The 24,965-nt window shown below is 43.5% G+C and overlaps 2 protein-coding genes across 5 annotated transcripts; one reads left to right on the top strand and one right to left on the bottom strand.

The window, feature by feature from the left end:
• Positions 1–667: 667 nt before the first annotated feature.
• LOC139540193 (unconventional prefoldin RPB5 interactor 1-like) lies at positions 668–13,455 on the bottom strand. The gene is made up of 10 exons (XM_071343806.1): positions 13,046–13,455; positions 11,837–11,871; positions 11,528–11,606; positions 10,993–11,128; positions 9,749–9,840; positions 2,991–3,247; positions 2,575–2,836; positions 2,299–2,450; positions 1,862–2,102; positions 668–1,593 (listed from the first exon to the last, which is right to left on the bottom strand). Exons 1-10 carry the CDS (start codon positions 13,115–13,117, stop codon positions 1,411–1,413), a joined length of 1,509 nt encoding a protein of 502 aa, XP_071199907.1. The 5' UTR covers positions 13,118–13,455; the 3' UTR covers positions 668–1,410.
• Positions 13,456–15,001: 1,546 nt separating this feature from the next.
• Positions 15,002–24,621, top strand: LOC139540201 (protein C19orf12 homolog). Of its 4 annotated transcripts, none has more exons than XM_071343815.1 (3): positions 15,002–15,217; positions 15,988–16,148; positions 24,051–24,621. In XM_071343815.1, the coding sequence occupies exons 2-3, from the start codon at positions 15,989–15,991 to the stop codon at positions 24,314–24,316; spliced, it is 426 nt and encodes a 141-aa protein (XP_071199916.1). In that variant the 5' UTR covers positions 15,002–15,217; position 15,988; the 3' UTR covers positions 24,317–24,621. The 4 variants fall into 4 exon arrangements, with proteins under 4 accessions (XP_071199916.1, XP_071199918.1, XP_071199919.1 ...); XM_071343818.1 differs by lacking the exons at positions 15,002–15,217; positions 15,988–16,148 and adding exons at positions 22,920–22,968; positions 23,085–23,106; XM_071343816.1 differs by lacking the exons at positions 15,002–15,217; positions 15,988–16,148 and adding exons at positions 22,922–22,968; positions 23,085–23,118.
• Positions 24,622–24,965: the final 344 nt, after the last annotated feature.

The following is a 24,965-nucleotide window of genomic DNA, read 5'->3' on the forward strand; positions in this document are numbered from 1 at the left end:
TGTAGCAGCAAAGTGGGTACCAACTCCATATTAATGCCCATGATTTTGGAATGAGATGTTTGACGAGCAGGTGTCCACATACCTTTGGTCATGTACTGTATGTGGCATACCTGTTATGGACAATAAAGACCAACACGAACATCAGCAGTGGGCAGTCATCCTATCACCTCTGACCAAAGAACATCAGCAGTGGGCAGCCATCCTATCACCTCTGACCAAAGAACATCAGCAGTGGGCAGCCATCCTATCACCTCTGACCAAAGAACATCAGCAGTGGGCAGTCATCCTATCACCTCTGACCAAAGAACATCAGCAGTGGGCAGTCATCCTATCACCTCTGACCAAAGAACATCAGCAGTGGGCAGCCATCCTATCACCTCTGACCAAAGAACATCAGCAGTGGGCAGCCATCCTATCACCTCTGACCAAAGAACATCAGCAGTGGGCAGCCATCCTATCACCTCTGACCAAAGAACAGCAGTGGGCAGCCACCCTATCACCTCTGACCAAAGAACATCAGCCGTCATCTTGTTAATTTCCCGACAATTCTACATGTTGAATCACCACCCTGTTTGACACTTAGCAGGTGATCTACTGTGCACAGTCAACGATTGTGTTGGTCTGGCTCGTTCTTTAGTGAAAAAAGGAGAAAAGGTTTGAGAAAATCTACCCAAAGGGGAGTAACACGTGACTTCTCCCCAAAAATCTTTTATTTTCCTTCCAGTTTACAACAATATTTATTCTGACATAAAGCTGGTCACAGAGGTGGGCATTAGGCAGGTACAAGGGGATTGGGGACAATAAAGGGCAGTCAGCATATGACCCTGTGTAGAATAATCGTAGAAAAGAAAAAAGGAAAAAAATAAATGACGCAGAACATGTCGTTTTTAGCATAGCAGGCAAAATGATGGAGCAAACAAATAGAGTGGTAAACCCCTAGCCTTGTCAAGACACTGACACGAAAGCAACCACCATAAAATGAGCACATAGGCAGTGTGGACTAGTGTAGTGCCATAATGTTGGAGGATGAGGGCTCTAAATAAACAACCTCTTGACTTAAATACATATTGTAATGAAGTGCTTACTTAGCAACAAAAGCTTGATGTTCCTTACAAGGCAGGTAAATGGGTAAGCGTAAGGGCATTGGGTTACGTTCTAAGCAATGCTATGCTTCTCTTACAGAGTACTGCCTCTTATAGAATAGTCATACTGTAATAGATACCCTGTGTACTAACAGGAAGAGCTTTATGAAAGAGAAGAAGAGAGGCTTGAAGAGTGATGACAAAAAAAAGAAGAGACATGGCAGATATTAGGGAGGCTTCACAGTCTGTCCAGCTCAAAGTGCTGGAGTAGAAAATCTATGTTAAAAAGGAGCCAGTAGTGTGGATCCTGGAGAATGGCTTTGCAGGGTCACTTCTGCTGCAGCCGGGCAGCTTTGAACTTGGACACCCGCTTAGGGGCCTCCCGGGGTGCTTCGGGAGCTACCTCCTCCAGCTTCCGCTCTGGGATAGTGGGCAGAGCTGGAGGGGCGATGGTTAGGTGGGGGATCGACGAGGGAATAGGCTCCTTCTCCACCACTGTGCATGAAAAGGCCTGGATGATCAACAAAAAAATAACAGGAGGTTAATGAGAGGCTGTAGAGCTGGACAGTGCACAGACACACAACTTGTTCAAGGTGTATCTCTATTCAACATTCAAAGATCATGATTCGAAAAACAAAATCAGCAGAGGACCAGGGTGGTATTCATTAGGGCCTGCAACGGAAAATTAATGTTTTTTTATTGCACAAGATGTTCAGGTAGTCCCTCTGTCAGTTGTCTTCCGTTTAGTGTCTAATGAACATGACCCAGCTGAGTTTTACCTCGAAGCGTCTGATGGGGTGTAGAGGGTTCCCGGTGGGGCTGTCCTCCTCGGTGATGCCATCGCTGGTGTCACTGCACGTGTTCTCGTCGTGGCTCAGGGTGCGTCCGAACGTCCTGCGCTCTTCGAAGTCGGCAGCGCTGCTCTCGCTGGTGTCGCTACACCCGCTGTTCTCTCTGCTCCGGGACTTTAGGATGGACTTCCTGGGGATGGGCTCGCCATTCTTCACATCCACAAACAACCTGACAAAAGTACACAAACATAGGCCTTCAGATCGCAGAACTTGTTAATAGGCAGACACCATTCCGAATCAGAACAAAGTACCTGGAAACATTCAGAGTAAATAACATTTAATATATGCCAATACATTGGACCCAAAATGTTGCTAATAGGTATGCCAACCAAGATCTAGATAAGTGATGTGTAGTGTGGGTTTACTTGTAGATGTCTGTGGGCGTGGTGATGTTGTGGAGCCCGTGGTGAGAGTGACCATTGCTGGTGCCGTTCTTCTTTTTCCTCTTGGCTTGCTGCTTCTGTTCTTTCAGCTCACTGAACTTCAACATGGTGTTCTTCCCTGTGTTTATCCTCACCTGGAAACGAAGCGACAGAGACAGAGAAATGTAGTACATTGATTTACGTGACTCAAATAACATAATTGACTACATTGTTGACTGTTGACTGCATTGAGTTTAATACGATTAATAAAACACTGACCTTCTTGGGTTCCACCGTATGAGAGAAATAGATGGTAGGCAAACCGTTGCCTTCCTCCTCCTCACCCTTGTCTTCCTCCTCCTCCCTGTCCCTGGTTGTACCGTTAACTTGGCCACTGTTGTGAGGCACAGTCATCTTGCCTTCACTCCCCTCGTCATGTCCGTTGACGCGATGATGGCCGCCACCATCTCCCTCCTTCTCTTCCTCAGAGGAAGAGGATGTTGTGTCATCATTGCCGTTGGTGTCTGCAATTCCAAAGTGTCTGAAAACAAATCAAAACAATGCATCATGAGAAATCTAATCTTCACTTTTGCAATGAAACAGGTGTGAAGGTGGGAAGAGTGCGCTGAATCACTTCTCAATGTGAAAGTCCATGTGTTCTGTGTGCGTGAGAGTGTGTACGTGTGCAACTCTACCGGTCATGCTCCTCCTCAAGCTTCTCCTTTGCTTCCAGCTCATCCAGTCTGGCCCACAGCTCCTCCTCAGACAGCACTCCTCTCCTACTCCCTCCATCTCCCTCTCCACCACCCTCCTCCTCCTCCTCCTCCATCTTCACAATAGCCTCCATTTTGGGCTTAGAGTGGGGCTTAAGGGCCACACGCTGCTTTCCTTTGCTCACAAATTCTTCAATACTTCTAACCTCTTCTCTGATGTCCACATAGTCCCCTTTAGCCTGAGGAAACAGAAGGGTAGAAGCCAGCATGTTAACAATATCTGCTCATACAAATTGCTTTATCTGCACAGAGGAGTTGTCTATCAGATAAGCTGACTGAAGAGGATCCTCAAAGCTCTTTGTTTTCACTGTAATTACACTTTTTTATATATTTAACCTTTATTTAACTGGGCAAGTCAGTTTAGAACAAATTCCTATTGACAATGACAGCCAATGACACCCGGCTGGTGGCTGGGATTAAAAATAAAAATATAGGACAACACACACATCACGACAAGAGAGACACCACAACACTACATAAAGAGAGACCTAAGACAACAACACAGCATGGTACCAACATAACATGGCAACATGGTCGCAACATAACATGGCAGCAGCACAAAACATGGTACAAACATTATTGGGCACAGACAACAGCACAAAGGGCAAGAAGGTAGAGACAACAATACATCACGTCAACCAGCCACAACTGTCAGTAAGATTGTCCATCATTTAGTCTTTGAATGAAGAGATTGAGATAAAACTGTCCAGTTTTAGTGTTTTTTGCAGCTCGTTCTAGTCGCTAGCTGTAGCGAACTGAAAAGAGGAGACCCAGGGATGTGTGCGCTTTGGAGACCTTTAACAGAATGTGGATCGTGCCTTGGGGTACTCCCTTGGTGACAGGCAGTGGCTGGGACAGCAGATGTTCTGACTTTATACACTGTGCTCTTTGAGGTAGTTAGCAAACCAGGCCAAAGACCCCAATACTCCTTAGCCGGCCCACAAGAATGGAATGGTCTACCGTATCAAAAGCTTTGGCCAAGTCAATAAAAATAGCAGCACCACATTACTTAGTATCATGGGCAATGGTGACATCATTGAGGACCTTTAAGGTTGCAGTGACACATCCATAACCTGAGTGGAAACCAGATTGTATACCCGAGAGAATACTATAGACATCAAGAAAGCCAGTCAGTTGATTGACAAGTTATTCCTAAACTTTTGATTAACAGGTCAAAATAGAAATTGGCCTATAACAGTTAGGATCAGCTTGATCTCGCTTGATCTTCGCTTCCGCTACAAGACCATGGTGCTTGCCTACGGAGCTGTGAGGGGAACGGCACCTCAGTACCTCCAGGCTCTGATCAGGCCCTACACCCAAACAAGGGCACTGCGTTCATCCACCTCTGGCCTGCTCGCCTCCCTACCACTGAGGAAGTACAGTTCCCGCTCAGCCCAGTCAAAACTGTTCGCTGCTCTGGCCCCCCAATGGTGGAACAAACTCCCTCACGACGCCAGGACAGCGGAGTCAATCACCACCTTCCGGAGACACCTGAAACCCCACCTCTTTAAGGAATACCTAGGATAGGATAAAGTAATCCTTCTCACCCCCCCCCCCCCCTTAAAAGATTTAGATGCACTATTGTAAAGTGGCTGTTCCACTGGATGTCATAAGGTGAATGCACCAATTTGTAAGTCGCTCTGGATAAGAGCGTCTGCTAAATGACTTAAATGTAAATGTAAATCTCCCCCTTTAAATAAATGACGCACCGTGGCTGCCTTCCAAGCAATGGGAACCTCCCCAGAGAGGAGAGACAGGTTAAACATGTCAGAGATAGGCTTGGCGATGATATGGGCTACAACCTTAAAGAAGAAAGGATCTAAACATCTGACCCAGATGTTTTTTGGGGTTCAAGTTTAAGGAGCTCCTTTAGCACCTCGGACTCAGTGGCTGCGGTCCAAACACCTAAAAGACAAACCCTATCCCCTCAGCCCTCAAATTAAGTGAACACTTCTGATGACGTATGACAAGTATACACTTGCTGGGCGAGGGAGGCAGAAATTATTTTTTAAATGGACCACCCTTGACCGGAAATTCATCACTCGTTCATCCCGCGATGATTGCCTTTTCAGGCACCGGTAATTTGTGGGTGCTTTATATGCGCAACAGTCAATTATGATTGCATGTCTACTTATATTAAATAAATATTAATATACACCACCGTTCAAAAGTTTTGGGTCACTGCGTCCGTTATGGGTCTGCGGTCAAACGACCACCCCTCATCACTGTCAAACGCTCCCTAAAACACTTCTGCGAGCAGGCCTTTCTAATTGACCTGGCCCGGGTATCCTGGAAGGATATTAACCTCATCCCGTCAGTAGAGGATGCCCGGTTGTTCTTCAATAGTGCCTTCCTCACGATCTTAAATAAGCATGCCCCTTTCAAAAAATGTCACTCCAGACCTGACTGCCCTTGACCAGCACAAAAACATCCTGTGGCACACTGCACTAGCTTCGAATAGTGCAAACGATATGCAACTTTTCAGGGAAGTCAGGAACCAATATACACAGTCAGTTAAGAAAGCAAAGGCTAGCTTTTTCAAACAGAAATTTGCATCCTGCAGCATTAACTCCAAAAATTTTGGGACACTAAAGTCCATGGAGAGTAAGAGCACCTCCTCTCAGCTGCCCACTGCACTGAGGATAGGAAACACTGTCACCACCGATAAATCCACGATAATCGAGAATTTCAATAAGCATCTCTCTACAGCTGGCCACGCTTTCCACCTGGCTACCCCTACCCCGGCCAACAGCTCTGCACCCCCCGCAGCAACTAGCCCAAGCCCACCCCACCGCTTCTCCTTCACCCAAATCCAGACAGCTGATGTTCTAAAAGAGCTGCAAAATCTGGATCCCTACAAATCAGCTGGGCTAGACAATCTGGACCCGCTCTCCCTAAAACTATCCGCCGCCATTGTCGCAACCCCTCTCTTTCATATTGTCTGAGATTCCTAAAGATTGGACAGTGTCCACGTTCATCCCCCTCTTCAAAGGGGAGACACTCAAGACCCAAACTGTGACAGACCTATATCCATCCTGCCCTGCCTTTCTAAAGTCTTCGAAAGCCAAGTGAACAAACAGATCACCGACCATCTCGAATCCCACCGTACCTTCTCCGCTATGCAATCCGGTTTCCGAGCTGTTCACAGGTGCACCTCAGCCACACTCAGGGTCCTAAACGATAGTATAACCACCATTGATGAAAAACAGTACTGTGCAGCTGTGTTCATCGACCTGGCCAAGGCTTTCGACTCAAACACCTTATTCTTATCGGCAGACTCAACAGCCTTGGTTTCTCTAATGACTGCCTCACCAACTACTTCTCAGATAGAGTTCAGTGTGTCAAATCGGAGGGCCTGTTGTCCGGACCTCTGGCAGTCTCTATGGGTGTGCCACAGGGTTCAATGCTCGGGCCGACTCTTTTCTCTGTATATAACAATGATGTCGCTCTTGCTGCGGGTGATTCTTTGATCCACCTTTACACCATTCTGTATACATCCGGCCTTTCTTTGGACACTGTGTTAACAAACCTCCAAACGAGCTTCAATGCCATAGATCACTCCTTCCATGGCCTCCAACTGCTCTTAAATGCAAGTAAAACTAAATGCATGCTCTTCAACTGATCGCTGCCCTCACCCGCCCGCCCGCCTAGCATCACTACTCTGGACGTTTCTGACTTAGAATATGTGGATCACTATAAATACCTAAGTGTCTGGCTAGACTGTAAACTCTCCTTCCACTCATATTAAGCATCTCCAATCCAAAATAAAATCGGCTTCCTATTTCGCACAAAGCCTCCTTCACTCATGCTGCCAAACATGCCCTCGTAAAACTGACTATCCTAACGATCCTTGACAAAATAGCCTTTTTTCAACAGTGAAGAGGCAACTCCGGGATGCTGGCCTTCCAGGCAGTTGCAAAGAAAAAGCCATATCTCAGACTGGCCAATAAAAAAAGATTAAGATGGGCAAAAGAACACAGACACTGGACAGAGGAACTCTGCCTATAAGGCCAGCATCCCGGAGTCGCCTCTTCACTGTTGAGACTGGTGTTTTGCGGGTATCATTTAATGAAGCTGACAGTTTCTCAAATCAGAAACTCTAATGTACTTGTCCTCTTGCTCAGTTGTACACCGGAGCCTCCCACTCCTCTTTCTATTCTGGTTAGAGCCAGTTTGCACTGTTCTGTGAAGGGAGTAGTACACAGCATTTTACAAGATCTTCAGTTTCTTGACAATTTCTCGCATGGAATAGCCTTCATTTCTCAGAACAAGAACAGACTGACGAGTTTCAGAAGAAAGTTATTTGTTTCTGGCCATTTTGAGCGTGTAATTGAACCCACAAATGCTGATGCTTCAGATACTCAACTAGTCTAAAGAAGGCCAGTTGTATTGCTTCTTTAATCAGTACAAAAGTTTCCAGCTGTGCTAACATAATTGCAAAAGGATTTTCTAATGATCAATTAGCTAATCCAAGTTGATCATTTTAAAAGGCTAACACAAAGTGCCATTGGAACACAGGAGTGATGGTTGCTGATAATGGGCCTCCGTACGCCTATGTAGATATTATTTTTATTTTTTTAAGAATCTGCCATTTCCAGCTACAATAGTCATTTACAACATTAACAATGTCTACACTGTATTTCTGACCAATTTGATGTTATTTTAAAAATGGACAAATATTTTTGGGGGTTTTCTTTCAAAAAACAAGGATATTTCTAAGTGACCCCAAACTTTTGAACAGTACGCCTACTGTATGATAGCAAATGAATTAGCTAACTGTCATTAGCCTGCCTAGCTGTAACTTCTGAAGAAGGAAACGTTTTTATTTCTACAATTTCCAAAAGATAACCAAACAAAAACATATTTACGAGACGTGTTTGTGCCGTCATGTGCATTAGTAGCACAATTTCTAACTTATTTGCATTCGCTTTCACTTGTATGTTGACTTCTCCATTGATGTTGTTTTTAAGTTTTCACAGACTTTTCTTAGCGGATGTACAATCGCCACAAACTGAATTATGGGGAGTTTCAGGCCCCGGAGTGAACATAATTATACACTCACAAAGCCGACTAAAAACGAGGGCTGAGGGCCTTACGTTGCAAACTTCCCTTGCTTGGCTAATCATTTGGACCACCCATCCAAGATGGCGACAGGGATTCCCCCAAGGGCATAAGGTGAGGGTAAGTGGACGAAGGTGTGTCTTTTAAGTGTTTGGACCGCAGCCAGTGACCGGCTGCAGGGAGAAACTTTGTAGCGGGGCAAGAGAAAAAGAGGGAGGAGCATTGGGGATAGTCGCATTAGAAGGGGTGGGAGATGAGGAAATGTTGGACGGGCAAGGAGGCATGGCTGAGTCAAATAGGAATCCTGACTTAATGAAGTTGTGACTAAAGAGCTCAGCCATGTGCTCCTTGTCAGTAACAACCGCATCATCAACATTAAGGGACATGGGCAGCTGTGAGGAGGAGGATTAATTCTCCAGGACTTTAACCATTTTCCAGAACTTCTTGGGGTTAGACCCACAGAGAGAGAACTGCTCCTTAAAGTAACAAACTTTGGCCTTCTGGATAGCCTGAGTGGACCTATTTCTAATTTGCCTGAACGAGAGCCAGTCAGCCTGAGTATCCGTGTGCCGAGCGATTTGCCAAATGGAATTATTGAGGTGGAGTAACTCTGCCAGATCAAGGTCGAACCAGGGGCTGAACCTGTTTTTAATTCTCATTTTCTTCATGTATCTGTTAACGATACTACTGAAATATCAAAGAAAGGTCCAAGAGTCTTCGACAGAGGGGATCAAGCTGATTCTATACCAATTTACAGAGGCCAAGTCATGAAGGAAGGCTTGCACATTAAAGTTTTTTAGCAAGCGTCTATGACAAATCAGGACAGGCCGTTTCACTGAGCAGCCATTGCGAGCACAGGCTGTAAAACAGTGATCACTAAGGTCATTACAGAAAACACCAGACTGATACCTATCAGGATTATTTGTGAGGATAACGTTGAGGAGAGTAGCCTTTTCTGGGTGTTTGGAGTCATACCTTCTGGGATTGGTAATAATCTGAGAAATATTTAGGGAGTCCCATTGCTTTAGGAACTGGTCAGGTGGTTTAAGCATGTCCCAGTTTAGGTCACCTAGCAGGACAAATTCAGACTTAGTGTAAGGGGCCAGGAGAGATCTTAGGGCATTTAGGGTACAGGCAGGTGCTGATGGTGGCCGATAACACCCAGCAACAGTCAACAAAGAGTTATTTGAAAGTTTAATGCGTAAAACCAGCAAATCAAATTGTTTGGGGACAGAATTGGTGGTGACAACCGAGCACTGAAGGTGTTCCTTGGTAAAGACTGCCACTCCAACACTAACATCAGTGTTCAAAACACAGTTTCTTAACCACGTCTAAGTAATGACCAACACATCTGGTCTGGAGCTGTGAACACACACTTTTAGGTAATAAGCTTCTAGTGTTAACGTGCAGAAAACCCAGGCTTTTTACGAGAGCAGAAGTCAGTGAAGCAGATATCGGAGCACAAATCAGAATTGGGGCTAGCAACAGTAGATGGGCCAGGGTGTACATGCACATTTCCAGATATAATCAGCAATAACACAATCAGGGCATGGCAGAGGACAGGGAGAACTCTGCAATGTTGATTTAGAACATTTGAATGTGCTTTAGATGGCACTTACGCCTGAGAGTTTTTCTAGATCCTCTGTGAACCCAACTCTGGCTTCAAAGTTCTTCGTCGTCTTGTGCAAGTCATCCAGCGCACTCCTTACATCTAAAAAACAAAAATATTTGATTTGATATAATTTGACAAACAAAGCACAAAAATTGTGTGATTAGTGTGGAATTGGAAAAATGTGTGTGTAAGGGGTCAAGACATGCAGCTTGTGAACCAGTTTGGTCGCAGTCAGTAGAAAAGAGAAACAAAAACCACAGTATTCGGACCAGTAAGGGGTTAAATCCTGAACACTGACAAAAAAGGGAAAATGATGACACAAACAGTTCATAATATCTCATGCCCTCGGTGCTACTTCGGATCATTAAATCTTCACAACAATTAAACCCCCATTTGCTAATGGCAGCAAAGGGCCCCGTCGCCATGGCGACGGCGAGCCCTCAAGCCGTACGTCTCCGAAACGTTGGGGAAAGGTCAAACACGGACAGCCTGACAACTCAGCGGGGCTGTTTGACAGATCTCAGCCAGCCATGTTTGCATTATGGCACTTAGCTGCGTAAAAGCAGCCTGGGCAGGGTCAGGGAGGGGTGGGCAGGGTTATGGCACATTCACGCTTCGGTAAACATCAGTCTAATAAAGCTCCCATCACTATCACACATTGTTATTTAGGCCGATTTGGCACAATATTAAATAGCTTTTCGGGGCGTAGGGTGAAAACCAAAGGAAGCAAGGGGAAACTGCTTTCTCTTACATGGTTAAGAGAAAGAAAGAACGGCCGTGGAATGGACAGGAGGATTTTTAAGGCTGGACTGTTGTGACAAAATGATAGCAGAACAGGGTCAAATCGACTTGAGTAACCAAACAACGGCTTTATCAATGTGTAACATTCTGGTCACAATTCTACATTTTCAATAGTTAATTGCCAACCAGCAAGACTACATCAAATATTATAATAATCCAAGTATTCACAAAATGAGTAGCCATTCAACTTTCCTTGACAACACTGAGTGATCACCTCTTTGTTTCTGACAGCAAGTCTATAACAACAGCCTCCTCTGCTGGGCAAATGGTGGGAGTGTTACGACATTCATAATATGACCTCAATCTTTCACAATAAGCATAACCACTACCATACATATACAATTGACGAGTTAACTAATATTATAAAAAGACTAGAGAAGTGAGTGTCAAAGTTTGGCAAGGAATCATGGTATCTGAGAAAATTCTACATGTTTTCCAAAATAAACTCACATTTCTTCCTGTGCTCCAAGAGTTTCTGGGCCTGCTTGGCAGAGCACTTGGCAAACCAGTTGTCTCCCAGTAGCACAGTGATCTCATTGGTATGGACCAGCTTCCCAGGCATGAATGCCAAAGGGCCAAATGGCACCTGTTACAGCAGAGAGGGGAGGGAAAAGGTTTTTAAAATAAATACTGCATTATTTAAGTTGAGTTCAAGTTTCACCTCGATTAAAATCATTTTTATATTACGGCAATTCAAACATGGTTCTGCATATTTTTTACAAACTGAAAGTGAAACTGAATAGCTGAAAGAAAAGGAGAACAAACTGGTAGTCAAAGATAAGGCCTTCCCTGCACACACCATGTATATACACATCATAGGAGCTGTATTAATTGATGTGTGTTTCATTCCAGATCAAGACAGGACAATTTATAATAAGGATGAAAGGCCTGGGAATTCACTCTGTGACACACCTCATATAATAAACGTTAAATAAGCCCCTGCTACGGAAACTAACCCCGGTGCATTTAATAAGAGAGAGCGTACCATGATGTCATAGGACACCTCATCTGGAAGAGTTTTGAGTTGATCCTCAAGGGCTTCATAGTCACCTTTTACCTTCTCCCTGAAAGTTCAAAAATTTTAATTTTAGTTAAGTAACGGCACACACAATGATCCACATGCCCTTCCTGGTCTATCGGTTATCCCAGAACTAATGTTTAGCCTATCTATGTACTATCAAGGATGTGGTGAGGGACTAGGTGTAACTAGTAATCTAGGAGAACAGTAGCATCATATGAGATTCTGTTTGACTCCTACGCCAGTCACTACGCGGAATCGCTACACAAGACTCACCAGTGCTGGATCTGAACTTCACAGCCTTTCACCACCTGTTGTTGACAGAGTGACAATTCTATAGGTCAAACGTTGCATTTTTATTCTCCATTAAAAACAACTCAGAATAACCCCCTCCATTTTACAGTTATTTACACTTACTCAATGTTGGGGAAGCAAATTCTCAGGAAGTTTAGGGTGTTTTGATTTAACAGCTGTCAAAGATTAATTGACAAAGGCTTTTCTGGAACTCACAGGATATACTTACACAGAAGCACCAACTTGGGGACAGGAAGAGGCATCTGTACACTTTACAGTGGATGTCATACTAGGAAGTAGCCAAAAAAATACTACACTTTTGATAGGGGTATGAAATATGACGTGTACTATGGAATGCGGCAGATACAATTATTTACTCAATACGACAGAGATTTAGCTAAGCATGTCTGGTCAACACATTAGGCCTGTTCCTATTTGAAAGTAGGCCTACAGTAAAGTTGCACCCTCCTTCATGAGTCAAATTCGACTGTAACACAACACGAACATTACTTTGCCAACTGACTAGCTAGCTAACTAACTTTACTTTGGTCCTGCATTGCATTGCCATCAATGCATGCTAATAAACATCCAATCAATGCCCAACAACGTGTATTGATATTCTCTGAACATTTAGATACGATTATACTAGCTCTAGCTAGCTATGGATGTTGAATCTAGGTCAGTGTTGAAAGGCCAGTAGTAAATTAGCTAACGTTAGGCAAAACAAGGTAATGCTTGTGTGCATAAGTGTATGGTAAGTTCATTAAACTATCCTTCACGCATTGGGCAAGTACATTTGTTTATTTATGCATTATGTTTGCTGAAAAATATAATTCAACATCAGAGCAATTGACACACTTGACTTTGCATATTCGATGGTTGTAGTTAAACAACATGGTTTGGCCAGGATCCAAGATGAAATAAACAAGAAGCAACATGTGACCGCTGGCTAAAGGAAGCTTCTGGAAAAGGTTGAACTAGCTAGAAAGTTTCCACGAAGAATTATGTGTCGAAGATGCCACACGCGCATAAATGAATATGCAACTAAATAGCTAGCTTGCAACACCCTGAAAGAGAATGCACGTTAGGATGTCTCATTTAATGAACATGTAAAACAATTTGATAATTATAAGTCGACCGCGTACATTGTCAGACAGAGCACGCACAATCCATCTAGCTCGTTTATTTTACCTTCTTATGCTCCACTCGAAGTCTGTCAACTCCTTGTAGGACCTCTATGTTCCTTTTATTTCTCTCAGCCATCTTCCCATGTAATAATCAAATGAAATGTGACGTTTGTGAATCCAAAACAACGCTCAGGGGTTGTAAGTCCTAAAGAAATGTTTATGAATACAATTGCAGGTATTCCTGAGACGCGTTTTCCTCTTATTCATCAAAGGGGCAGTGATAGATATCCAAGACTTCGGAAGTGAGACCATTTCACACTCTCATTTTAGGATTTCAGCATGATCTCAAAAATATCCACGTAATATAATCCTCAATGTTCAGCGTCCTCCTCATCGACCCTGCGCCATGTTCCCCTGTCTGTTTCCCGGTGTACTCTGGGTAAAATGCTCACTTTCACAACAATGCATGGAAAGGATCACATTATGTAAGACTGTATCCAATAGGCTACATATAAACAGGATTTCCCTCTCTTGCAATGTTATTAAATTAAACATATTTATCTTTATTCCCCATCAAATACTTTAATAACTAAATTTTAAACCTTGAGTGTTTACCTTATATTGCAAATTACATCCCTAGTTACAGTTGTAAATTCACTAGTTACAGAGCTGAGACACATTTACAGAATAAAGAAACAACTCTCACTCAATAATATTATCCCATCAATCCAATTAGTATGATGACTGAGGTTGTAAAATTACTGTAATGATGGTATTTTACATTCTTTGGCATAATGCAAAATCGAATAATCTATTTATAATGTTGCTCCAAGATGCACATGGTATAAGTAATATACCGGATGCTCTCATGTTAGAGGACAGCAGTGTAGTTGGGAAGATTAATAGTCTGTCTCTTTTGCAGAATTATATACAGTAAATTCAAATGGCACAATCTTAGCAAGAGGGCACACAGGCTCAGAACTCTGAACACCGGAGATGTGTCAATGAAGTCACATGTGTAAACACGCTGCCTGTTGACCACGTGGTCCACTGCGCTAAGCAGAGACTCAGGGAAGTAGAATGAAGTTGCCCTGATCTGGGTCGTCACTAGTTACTACAGCCACAAAGTCAAAATTATGGCTAAACCCCGACTATTTCTACAATTTCTCTTCTTAAAATCTGATTTTAAACCTAACCTTAACCACACTTCTAACCTTATAACTAACCTTAAATTAAGACACAAAAATATATATTCATGAATTTCTAAGATATAGACCATTTTGACTTTGTAGCTGTGGTAACTACTGACAACACCTGATCAGTCTGAGGTACATTTTTGCATCGTCTCCACTCCCGAAGTCATATCAAAGACAGTACTGTGGCCATGTCTTTGTTATTTGGGACAAGTAAGCTGATCCTAGATCTGTGTTTCAAAGACAACTTCTACCAGCAATGTTTATCAATCTAATTGATTAGAGATGTAGGCTAATTTGATGTAGTTTGACTCCCAAAATGGGAATATTTGAATAGCCTATTATTGAAAAAAACACATCATATTAAATACTATCAAGCCAACACGATAAAGGTTATTTTCAGACCTCTTCCCATTGGCTCATCGCTCTCTGACGTAGTGGCTTTACAGGAAATGAACCAGTACCATAAAGCAATGCGACCGTGACAAGGAAGGAATTCGATTAATGCCCCGGGTACGCCGGGTTAGTGCTGATCGCATTAGTTTTTAAACTGGGCTGCCTCCTGATGGTGAGCCGGGTGAAACGGTCAAATCAGACGGTGAAGTTCTCTGAAAACAAAAGTGACGTATGTTAAGCACGTGGATTAATGAGTTAGGATTCAGTGTTTTCACATGCAAAAGTGTTAGATCTTTATAAAAACGCATATATCGCTTTACCCACACTTCCCAAGGAAAACTATTTGTAAAGAAATTGTAAAATATATTTAAAAAAATACATGCTTTGTGTTTCTGAACGATTCATCATGTTTTGTTGATATTATGGGCAGAAGATGCTCGATGAGAAGGTTGCTCCTCCCTCAAAGCGTTTGCCTGGTAATGTGATGTGCCATAGACCGGTTTTCCCCGGTTCAGTCTAATGGAACTCCCTCAATGCTCGGGAAATCAAGAATGACGCTTGAAAAAACCTCTAGTTTTGACTGGCATTGAACATTCATATAAATATAGCAAGCAAACAATATACAAGGAATTTAGTTCATCATCAAGGTATGTTGACTATTAGTTTATATTACACTATTTGTATCTTATCGCTGCAACTTCGTTTAGCGAAACAATGTAAAACACATGCAATGTCAGAGAGTAAATTGACTTATCATCGTCACGTGATCATCTTTAAGGTCCCGAAGTGATACATTGTACCTTGAATTGTAACAAATAGAATAAGCATTAAATGTATTGTTGAGTTAATAAATTAAAAATGTCTTAACCAAAACAAGCAGAATACTTACATTTCGATTATAGACTATATACTGAAATAACATGACATTGATGACAATACTTAGCTATTTATTTTAGCCACATATTTCCTGCTGTTCAAAGGTCATGCATAGGGTTTTTAAGGTAATCATATACCCATTTGATTCTTATAAAATGCAATTCAAATGCTTTATGACCTTAGTACAGCTGTCTTATCATAGCCCAAGATCTATGGCTGTATTAGTCAATGTTTGTTGTCATTTGAGTGTTTGTAAACAATTTATAACTTATATGTTTTAAACTATCATGACAATCTCAGACTGTCAAACCTTGCATCCATAGCGCTGTCTATGAATTTTAGAGCGTTTACATTTCCCCAGCCCCATCCCTCAGTTTACCCCAAAAGTTGGTGGGTCAGACTGTTGAACTGGCAGATTGTGGCTTTAAACAGCAATAGCCTATTATGTTTTTCCCCTCAGCCCATTCACTCTATGCAGCTGTCAGTGTCATTGTTGAATTATTGTAAACGTGAGTCTAAACCCTTAACCTTTGTTCCCCAGAATGTCGCAACGAATTAACGATGTTGTGCGGCTGTGTTGCGAGTTATCTGCCAACCAACAGATAAAGACCACAGTGAAGGGATCTTCCAAAGGGGCGGTGGCAGCAGGGGGACTAGCCTTTGCAGGAGGACTGGTTGGAGGCCCCCTTGGCATCGCTGTGGGTGAGTGAGGATTATATAAATCACGAGTTGTTTGTCTTCCATCTAAATGAGAATACTTACACAACTTGTCCTCTCATATAGTAGTGCGAACCACCACATTTAACCATGGAAAAAGGTCTGGGAATATGGCTGAATATAAACAGTGTAGTTATTCTCTCCGCAAGGCAATCAAACAAGCGAAATGCCGGTACAGGGACAAAGTGGAGTCGCAATTCAACGGCTCAAACACGAGACGGGGCAAAAAAGTATTTAGTCAGCCACCAATTGTGCAAGTTCTCCCACTTAAAAAGATGAGAGGCCTGTAATTTTCATCATAGGTACACTTCAACTATGACAGACAAAATGAGAGAAAAAAATCCAGAAAATCACATTGTAGGATTTTTAATGAATTTATTTGCAAATTATGGTGGAAAATAAGTATTTGGTCACCTACAAACAAGCAAGATTTCTGGATCTCACAGACCTGTAACTTCTTCTTTAAGAGGCTCCTCTGTCCTCCACTCGTTACTTACAGAAAACGTTTGACCTCTGTCATTGCCAACAAAGGGTATATAATAAAGTATTGAAATAAACCAAATACTTATTTTCCACCATAATTTGCAAATAAATTCATTAAAAATCCTACAATGTGATTTTCTGGATTTTCTTTTCTCATTTTGTCTGTCATAGTTGAAGTGTACCTATGATGAAAATTACAGGCCTCTCTCATCTTTTTAAGTGGGAGAACTTGCACAATTGGTGGCTGACTAAATACTTTTTTGCCCCACTGTATGTGGCAGGGTCTACAGGAAATCACAGACTACAAAAATAAAACCAGCCACGTCACGTGCACTGACATCACGCTTCCAGACAAACTAAACACCTTCTTTGCCCGCTTTGAGGATAATACAGTGCCACCGTCTCGGCCCGCTAACAAGGACTGTGCCCCTCTCCTTCTCCGTGGCCGACGTGAGTAAAACATTTAAACGTGTTAACCCTCGCAAGGCTGCTGGCCCAGATGGCATCCCTAGCCGCATCCTCAGAGCATGCGCAGACCAGCTGGCTGGTGTCATAACGGATATATTCAATCGCACCCTGTCCCCACATGCTTCAAGATGGCCACCATTGTTCCTGTATCCAAGAAGGCAAAGATAACTGAACTAAATGACTACCGCCCCGTAGCACTCACTTCTGTCATCATGAAGTGCTTTGAGAGACTAGTCAAGGAATCATATCACCTCCACCTTACTGGCCACCCTAGACCCACTTCAGTTTGCATACTGCCCCAACAGGTCCACAGACGATGCAATCGCCATCACACTGCCCTATCCCATCTGGACAAGAGGAATACCCATGTAAGAATGCTGTTCATTGACTACAGCTCAGCATTCAACACCATAGTACCCTACTAGCTCATCATCAAGCTGGAGGCCCTGGGTCTCAACTCTGCCCTGTGCAATTGGGTCCTGGACTTTCTGACGGGCCGTCCCCTGGTGGAGAAGGTAGGAAACAACATCTCCACTTCGCTGACCCTCAACACTGGGGCCCCACAAGGGTGCTTGCTCAGCCCCCTCCTGTACTCCCTTTTCACCCACGACTGCACGGCCATGCATGCCTCCAACTTAATCATCAAGTTTGCAGACGACACAACAGTAGTGGGCTTGATTACAAACAACGATGAGACAGCCTACATGGAGGAGGTAAGGGCACTCGGAGTGTGGTGTCAGGAAAACAACCTCTCACTCATCATCAACAAAACAAAGGAGATGATCGTGGACTTCAGGAAACAGCAGAGGGAGCACCTCCTATATCCACATCGAAGGGACAGCAGTGGAGAAGGTGGAAAGTTAAGTTCCTCGTCATACACATCACAGGCAAACAGATTTCTGGCTCTCACAGACCTGTAACTTCTTCTTTAAGAGGCTCCTCTGTCCTCCACTCGTTACCTGTATTAATGGCACCTGTTTGAACTTGTTATCAGTATAAAAGACACCTGTCCACAACCTCAAACAGTCACACTCCAAACTCCACTATGGCCAAGACCAAAGAGCTGTCAAAGGACACCAGAAACAAAATTGTAGACCTGCACCAGGCTGGGAAGACTGAATCTGCAATATACTTATTTTCCATATACTTATTTTCCACCATAATTTGCAAATAAATTCATAAAAAATCCTACAATGTGATTTTCTGGATTTTTTTTTCTCATTTTGTCTGTCATAGTTGAAGTGTACCTATGATGAAAATTACAGGCCTCTCTCATCTTTTTAAGTGGGAGAACTTGCACAATTGGTGGCTGACTAAATACTTTTTTGCCCCACTGTATATACTGTATTTTATACCATCTATTGCACCTTGCCTATGCCGCTTAGCCATCGCTCATCCACATACAGTTGAAGTCGGAAGTTTACATACACCTTAACTCCCACAATAAGTTGGGTGAATTTTGGCCCATTCCTCCTGACAGAGCTGGTGTAACTGAGTCAGGTTTGTAGGCCTCCTTGCTCACACATGCTTTTTCAGTTCAGCCCACAAATTTTCTTTAGGATTGAGGTCAGGGCTTTGTGATGGCCACTCCAATACCTTGACTTTGTTGTCCTTAAGCCATTTTGCCACAACTTTGGAAGTATGCTTGGGGTCATTGTTCATTTGGAAGACCCATTTGCGACCAAGCTTTAACTTCCTGACTGATTTCTTGATGTTGCTTCAATATATACACATAATTTTCCAGCCTCATGATGCCATCTATTTTGTGAAGTGCACCAGTCCCTCCTGCAGCAAAGCACCCCCACAACATGATGCTGCCACCCCAGTGCTTCACGGTTGGGATGGTGTTCTTCGGCTTGCAAGCATCCCCCTTTTTCCTCCAAACATAACGATGGTCATTATGGCCAAACAGTTCTATTTTTGTTTCATCAGACCAGAGGACATTACTCCAAAAAGTATGATCTTTGTCCCCATGTGCAGTTGCAAACCGTAGTCTGGCTTTTTTATGGTGGTTTTGGAGCAGTGGCTTCTTCCTTGCTGAGCAGCCTTTCAGGCTATGTCGATATAGGACTCCTTTTACTGTGAATATAGATACTTTTGTACCTGTTTCCTCCAGCATCTTCACAAGGTCCTTTGCTGTTGTTCTGGGATTGATTTGCACTTTTCGCTCCAAAGTACGTTCATCTCTAGGAGACAGAACGCGTCTCCTTCCTGAGCGGCATGATGGCTGTCTGGTCCCATGGTGTTTATACTTGCGTACTATTGTTTGTACAGATGAACGTGATACCTTCAGGCGTTTGGAAATTGCTCCCAAGGATGAAGCGGACTTGTGGAGGACTACAAGTTTTTTTCTGAGGTCTTGGCTGATTTCTTTTGATTTTCCCATGATGTCAAGCAAAGAGGCACTGAGTTTGAAGGTATGCATTAAAATACATCCACAGGTTTTTTATTTTTTTTATTTCACCTTTATTTAACCAGGTAGGCTAGTTGAGAACAAGTTCTCATTTACAACTGCGACCTGGCCAAGATAAAGCAAAGCAGTGCGACACAAACACCATAGAGTTACACATAGAATAAACAAACATACAGTCAATAATACAATAGAAAAAGTCTATATACAGTGTGTGCAAATGCGGTAGGATAAGGGAGGTAAAGCAATAAATCGGCCATAGTGGCGAAATAATTACAATATAGCAATTAAACACTGGAGTGATAGATGAGTGTGCAAGTAGAGATACTGGGGTGCAAAGGAGCAAAATAAATACAATAAATAACAGTATGGGGATGAGGTAGTTGGATGGGCCATTTACAGATGGGCTATGTACAGGTGCAGTGATCTGTGAGCTGTTCTGACAGCTGGTGCTTAAAGTTAGTGAGGGAGATACGGGTCTCCAGCTTCAGTGATTTTTGCAGTTTGTTCCAGTCATTGGCTGCAGAGAACTGGAAGGAATGGTGGCCAAATGAGGAATTGGCTTTGGGGGTGACCAGTGAAATATACCTGCTGGAGTGCGTGCTACGGGTGGGTGCTGCTATGGTGACCAGTGAGCTGAGATAAGGCGGGACTTTACCTAGCAGAGACTTATAGATGACCTGGAGCCAGTGGGTTTGGTGACGAATATGAAGCGAGGGCCAGCCAGCGAGAGCATACAGGTCGCAGTGGTGGGTAGTATATGGGGCTTTGGTGACAAAACGGAAGGCACTGTGATAGACTGCATCCAATTTGCTGAGTAGAGTGTTGGAGGCTATTTTGTAAATGACATCGCCAAAGTCAAGGATCGGTAGGATAGTCAGTTTTACGAGGGTATGTTTGGCATCATGAGTGAGGGATGCTTTGTTGCGAAATAGGAAGCCAATTCTAGATTTAATTTTGGATTGGAGATGCTTAATGTGAGTCTGGAAGGAGAGTTTACAGTCTAACCAGACACCTAGGTATTTGTAGTTGTCCACATATTCTAAGTCAGAACCATCCAGAGTAGTGATACTGGATGGGCGGGCAGGTCTGGTCAGTGATCAGTTGAAGAGCATGCATTTAGTTTTACTTGCATTTAAGAGCAGTTGGAGGCCATGGAAGGAGAGTTGTATGGCATTGAAGCTCGTCTGGAGGTTGGTTAACACAGTGTCCAAAGAAGGGCCAGAAGTATACAGAATGGTGTCATCTGCGTAGAGGTGGATCAGAGAATCACCAGCAGCAAGAGCGGCATCATTAATGTATACAGAGAAAAGAGTCGGCCCGAGAATTGCATAGCGGAGAAGGTACGGGGAGATTCGAAATGGTCGGTGATCTGTTTGTTGACTTGGCTTTTTAAGACCTTAGAAAGGCAGGGTAGGATAGATATAGGTCTGTAGCAGTTTGGGTCTATACATTAATGATGTCGCTCTTGCTGCTGGTGATTCCCTTTGAAGAGGGGGATGACCGTGGCAGCTTTCCAATCTTTGGGGATCTCAGACTATACGAAAGATAGGTAGAACAGACTAGTAAATAGGGGTTGAGACAATTTCGGTGGTTAATTTTAGAAAGAGAGGGTCCAGATTGTCTAGCCCGGCTGATTTGTAGGGGTCCAGATTTTGTAGCTCTTTCAGAACATCAGGTGAACGTGAAGGAGAAATGGGGAGGCTTGGGCAAGTTGCCCAAGCCTCCCCATTTCTCCTGGGGAGCAGGGCTGTTGACCGGGGTAGGGGTAGCCAGGTGGAAAGCATGGCCAGCCGTAGAAAAATGCGTATTGAAATTCTCAATTATCGTGGATTTATCGGTGGTGACAGTGTTTCCTAGCCTCAGTGGGCAGCTGGGAGGAGGTGCTCTTATTCTCCATGGACTTTAGTGTCCCAGAACTTTTTGGAGTTTGTGCTACAGGATGCAAATTTCTGTTTGAAAAAGCTAGCCTTTGCTTTCCTAACTGCCTGTGTATATTGGTTCCTAACATCCCTGAAAAGTTCCATATCGCTGGGGCTATTCGAAGCTAATGCAGTACGCCACAGGATGTTTTTATTCTGGTCAAGGGCAGTCAGGTCTGGAGTGAACCAAGGGCTATATCTGCTCCTGGTTCAGAATTTTTTGAATGGGGCATGCTTATTTAAGATGGAAAGCACTTTTAAAGAAAAACAGGCATCCTCTACTGACGGAATGAGGTCAATATCCTACCAGGATACCCGGGCCACGTCGATTAGAAAGGCCTGCTCGCTGAAGTGATTTAGCGAGCGTTTGACAGTGATGAGGGGTGGTCATTTGACCGCAGACCCATTACGGATGCAGGCAATGAGGCAGTGATTACTGAGATCCTGGTTGAAGACAGCAGAGGTGTATTTGAAGGGCAGGTTGGCTAGGATGACATCTATGAGGGTGCCCGTGTTTACGGATTTGGGGTTGTACCTGGTAGGTTCAGTGATCATTTGTGTGAGATTGAGGGCATCTAGCTTAGATTGTAGGATGGCCGGGGTGTTAAACATGTCCCAGTTTAGGTCACCTAGCAGCACGAGCTCTGAATATAGATGGGGGGCAATCAATCCACATATGGTGTCCAGGGCACAGCTGGGGGCAGAAGGTGGTCTATATATAGCAAGTGGCAACGGTGAGAGACTTGTTTCTGGAAAGGTGGATTTTTAAAAGTAGAAGCAAATTGTTTGGGCACAGACCTGGATAGTATGACAGAACTCTGCAGGCTATCTCTGCAGTAGATTGCAACTCCGCACCCTTTGGCAGTTCTATCTTGTCGGAAAATGTTATAGTTAGGGATGGAAATTTCAGGGGTTTTGGTGGTCTTCCTAAGCCAGGATTCAGACACGGCTAGGACATCCAGCTTGGCAGAGTGTGCTAAAGCAGTGAATAAAACAAACTTAGGGAGTAGGCTTCTAATGTTAACATGCATGAATCCAAGGTTTTTACGGTTACAGAAGTCAACAAATGAGAGCGCCTGGGGAATGGGAGTGGAGCTAGGCACTGCAGGGCCTGGATTAACTTCTACATCACCAGAGAAACAGAGGAGGAGTAGGATACGTCTAAAGGCTATAAGAACTGGTCGTCTAGTACGTTCGGAACAGAGAGTAAAAGGAGCAGGTTTCTGGGCATGGTAGAATAGATTCAAGGCATAATGTACAGACAAAGGTATTGTCACGTTCCTGACCTGTTTTCCTTTGTTTTGTATTTGTTTTAGTTGGTCAGGGCGTGAGTTGGGTGGGTTGGTCTAGGTTTGATTTTCTATGTTGGGATTTTGTGTTCGGCCTGGTATGATTCTCAATCAGAGACAGCTGTCAATCGTTGTCCCTGATTGAGAATCATACTTAGGCAGCCTGGGTTTCACCTGTGTTTTGTGGGTGTTTGTTCCTGTGTCAGTGTTTGTGCCACACAGGACTGTTTCAGGTTAGTCACGTTTGTTGGTTGTTGTATTTTGTAGTGTTTGTTGTTTTCCCATTAAAATATGAATACTTACCAATCCGCATCTTGGTCCGATCCATGCTCCTCCTCTTCGGATGCAGAGGAAGAGGAGAACCGTTACAGGTATGGTAGGATGTGAGTACAGTGGAGGTAAACCTATGCATTGAGTGACGATGAGAGAGATATTGTCTCTAGAAACATAATTTAAACCAGGTGACGTCACCGCATGTGTTGGAGGTGGAACTAAAGGGTTAGCTAAGGCGTATTGAGCAGGGCTAGAGGCTCTACAGTGAAGTAAGGATATAATCACTAACCAAAACAGCAATGGACAAGGCATATTGACATTAGGGAGAGGCATGCGTAGCCGAGTGATCATAGGGGTCCAGTGAGTAGCTCGACGGGCTGGAGACACGGCGATTCAGACAGCTAGCGGCCGGGGCTAGCAAGCTAGCAGAATGGTCTTAGAGCGACGTCGCGACGGAAGAAGTCTGTTGTATCCCCCTCTTGCTGCTACCGTCGGCAGTGAAATAATCTGTCTGTAAACAATTGTTGGAAAAATGACTTGTGTCATGCACAAAGTAGATGTCCTAACCAACTTGTCAAAACTATAGTTTGTTAACAAGAAATTTGTGGAGTGGTTGAAAAATTAGTTTTAATGACTGCAACGAAAGTATGTAAACTTCCAACTTCAACTGTATTTATATGTACCAATTCTCATTCAACCCTTTAGATGTGTGTGTTTTTAGGTAGTTGTTGGGAAATTGTTTGAATACTTGTTAGATATTACTGCACTGCCGTAAATAGAAGCACAAGCATTTTGCTACACTCGCATTAACTTCTGCTATCCATGTGTATGTGACCAATAAAAATTTGATTTGATAATGTTGTGTGCAGGGTTGAGATCACACGTAAGAGGTCCATACACAGAAACATGTATAAAAAATGGCTCATAGTCTATAACACATTTTAAACAGTGTTAAAACAAGGTTTCCAAAGAAATTGATGATTGATTTCAGACATACATCCTTACCTCATCATCCTTGCCTCTTTCTCATTATCTCTGTCAGGGGGTGCTGTCGGTGGCCTACTGGGATGCTGGATGACCAGTGGACAGTTCAAGCCGCTGCCTCAGATCATCATGGAACTGACCCCGGTGCAGCAGCAGAAGCTCTACGATGACATCATGGCCATCATGGGCGAGGTCCAGTGGACAGACATGGCCCAGCTGACTGCCCTGGTCATGGGCAACGCCACCCTACAGCAGCAGGTGACCGCTGCCCTCCTGGGCTATGTGACCAAAGAGCTCCAGGCAGAGGTGCACTATGTAGACTGACAAGTCCTCTATCAGAGAGCACATCTCTTTAGGGTTTTCAAAGGAAAATGGAAACGATGCTGGTATGACATTTTGCACAATGTCAAAGGACAATTTAAAAATGAAGGACAAGAAATGATTTATTAAAAGTGGGGCTGTACACTCAAGGATGAAAACCTCCATGGTCTCTGAGAAGGGAAGGAGCCACTGATTGAAAGTGCATGAAATGAGTTGTGGCTAATTATTTCAAGGGTTTGTGTGACTATGTATTGACAACCTGAGTTAAGAATTGTGTGAAAAGAAATACAACCTTTTAATCCTTTCAATTCTGTACTCCTGGATGTCACTTATATACATCTGTGAAAGCTGGCACTTATCAAGTAAGTTGTTTCTCATAGACTGGTGTGCTCTGCAAGTTTAACCAGCGAGAATATAGGGGCCTAAGTTAGGCGGTCTAACACTTGTTGAGGGTTTGGTCAATCATACTCAGACCACAGTCTTTTTATGCATTCGGTGCCAAAAATCAAGATCATTTAAATAAGTAACATTTTGACAAACTGACATTCACATGCTGATACACCGGGATTCACACCCATCTGGAATGTGTTGATGATTGTAATATTATCACTGATTATAGAGCAGGGGTGGGCAACATACGGATCCGGCCCGC

The sequence above is a fragment of the Salvelinus alpinus genome, chromosome 15, assembly GCF_045679555.1.
Source record: "Salvelinus alpinus chromosome 15, SLU_Salpinus.1, whole genome shotgun sequence".
Lineage (NCBI taxonomy): Eukaryota > Metazoa > Chordata > Actinopteri > Salmoniformes > Salmonidae > Salvelinus > Salvelinus alpinus.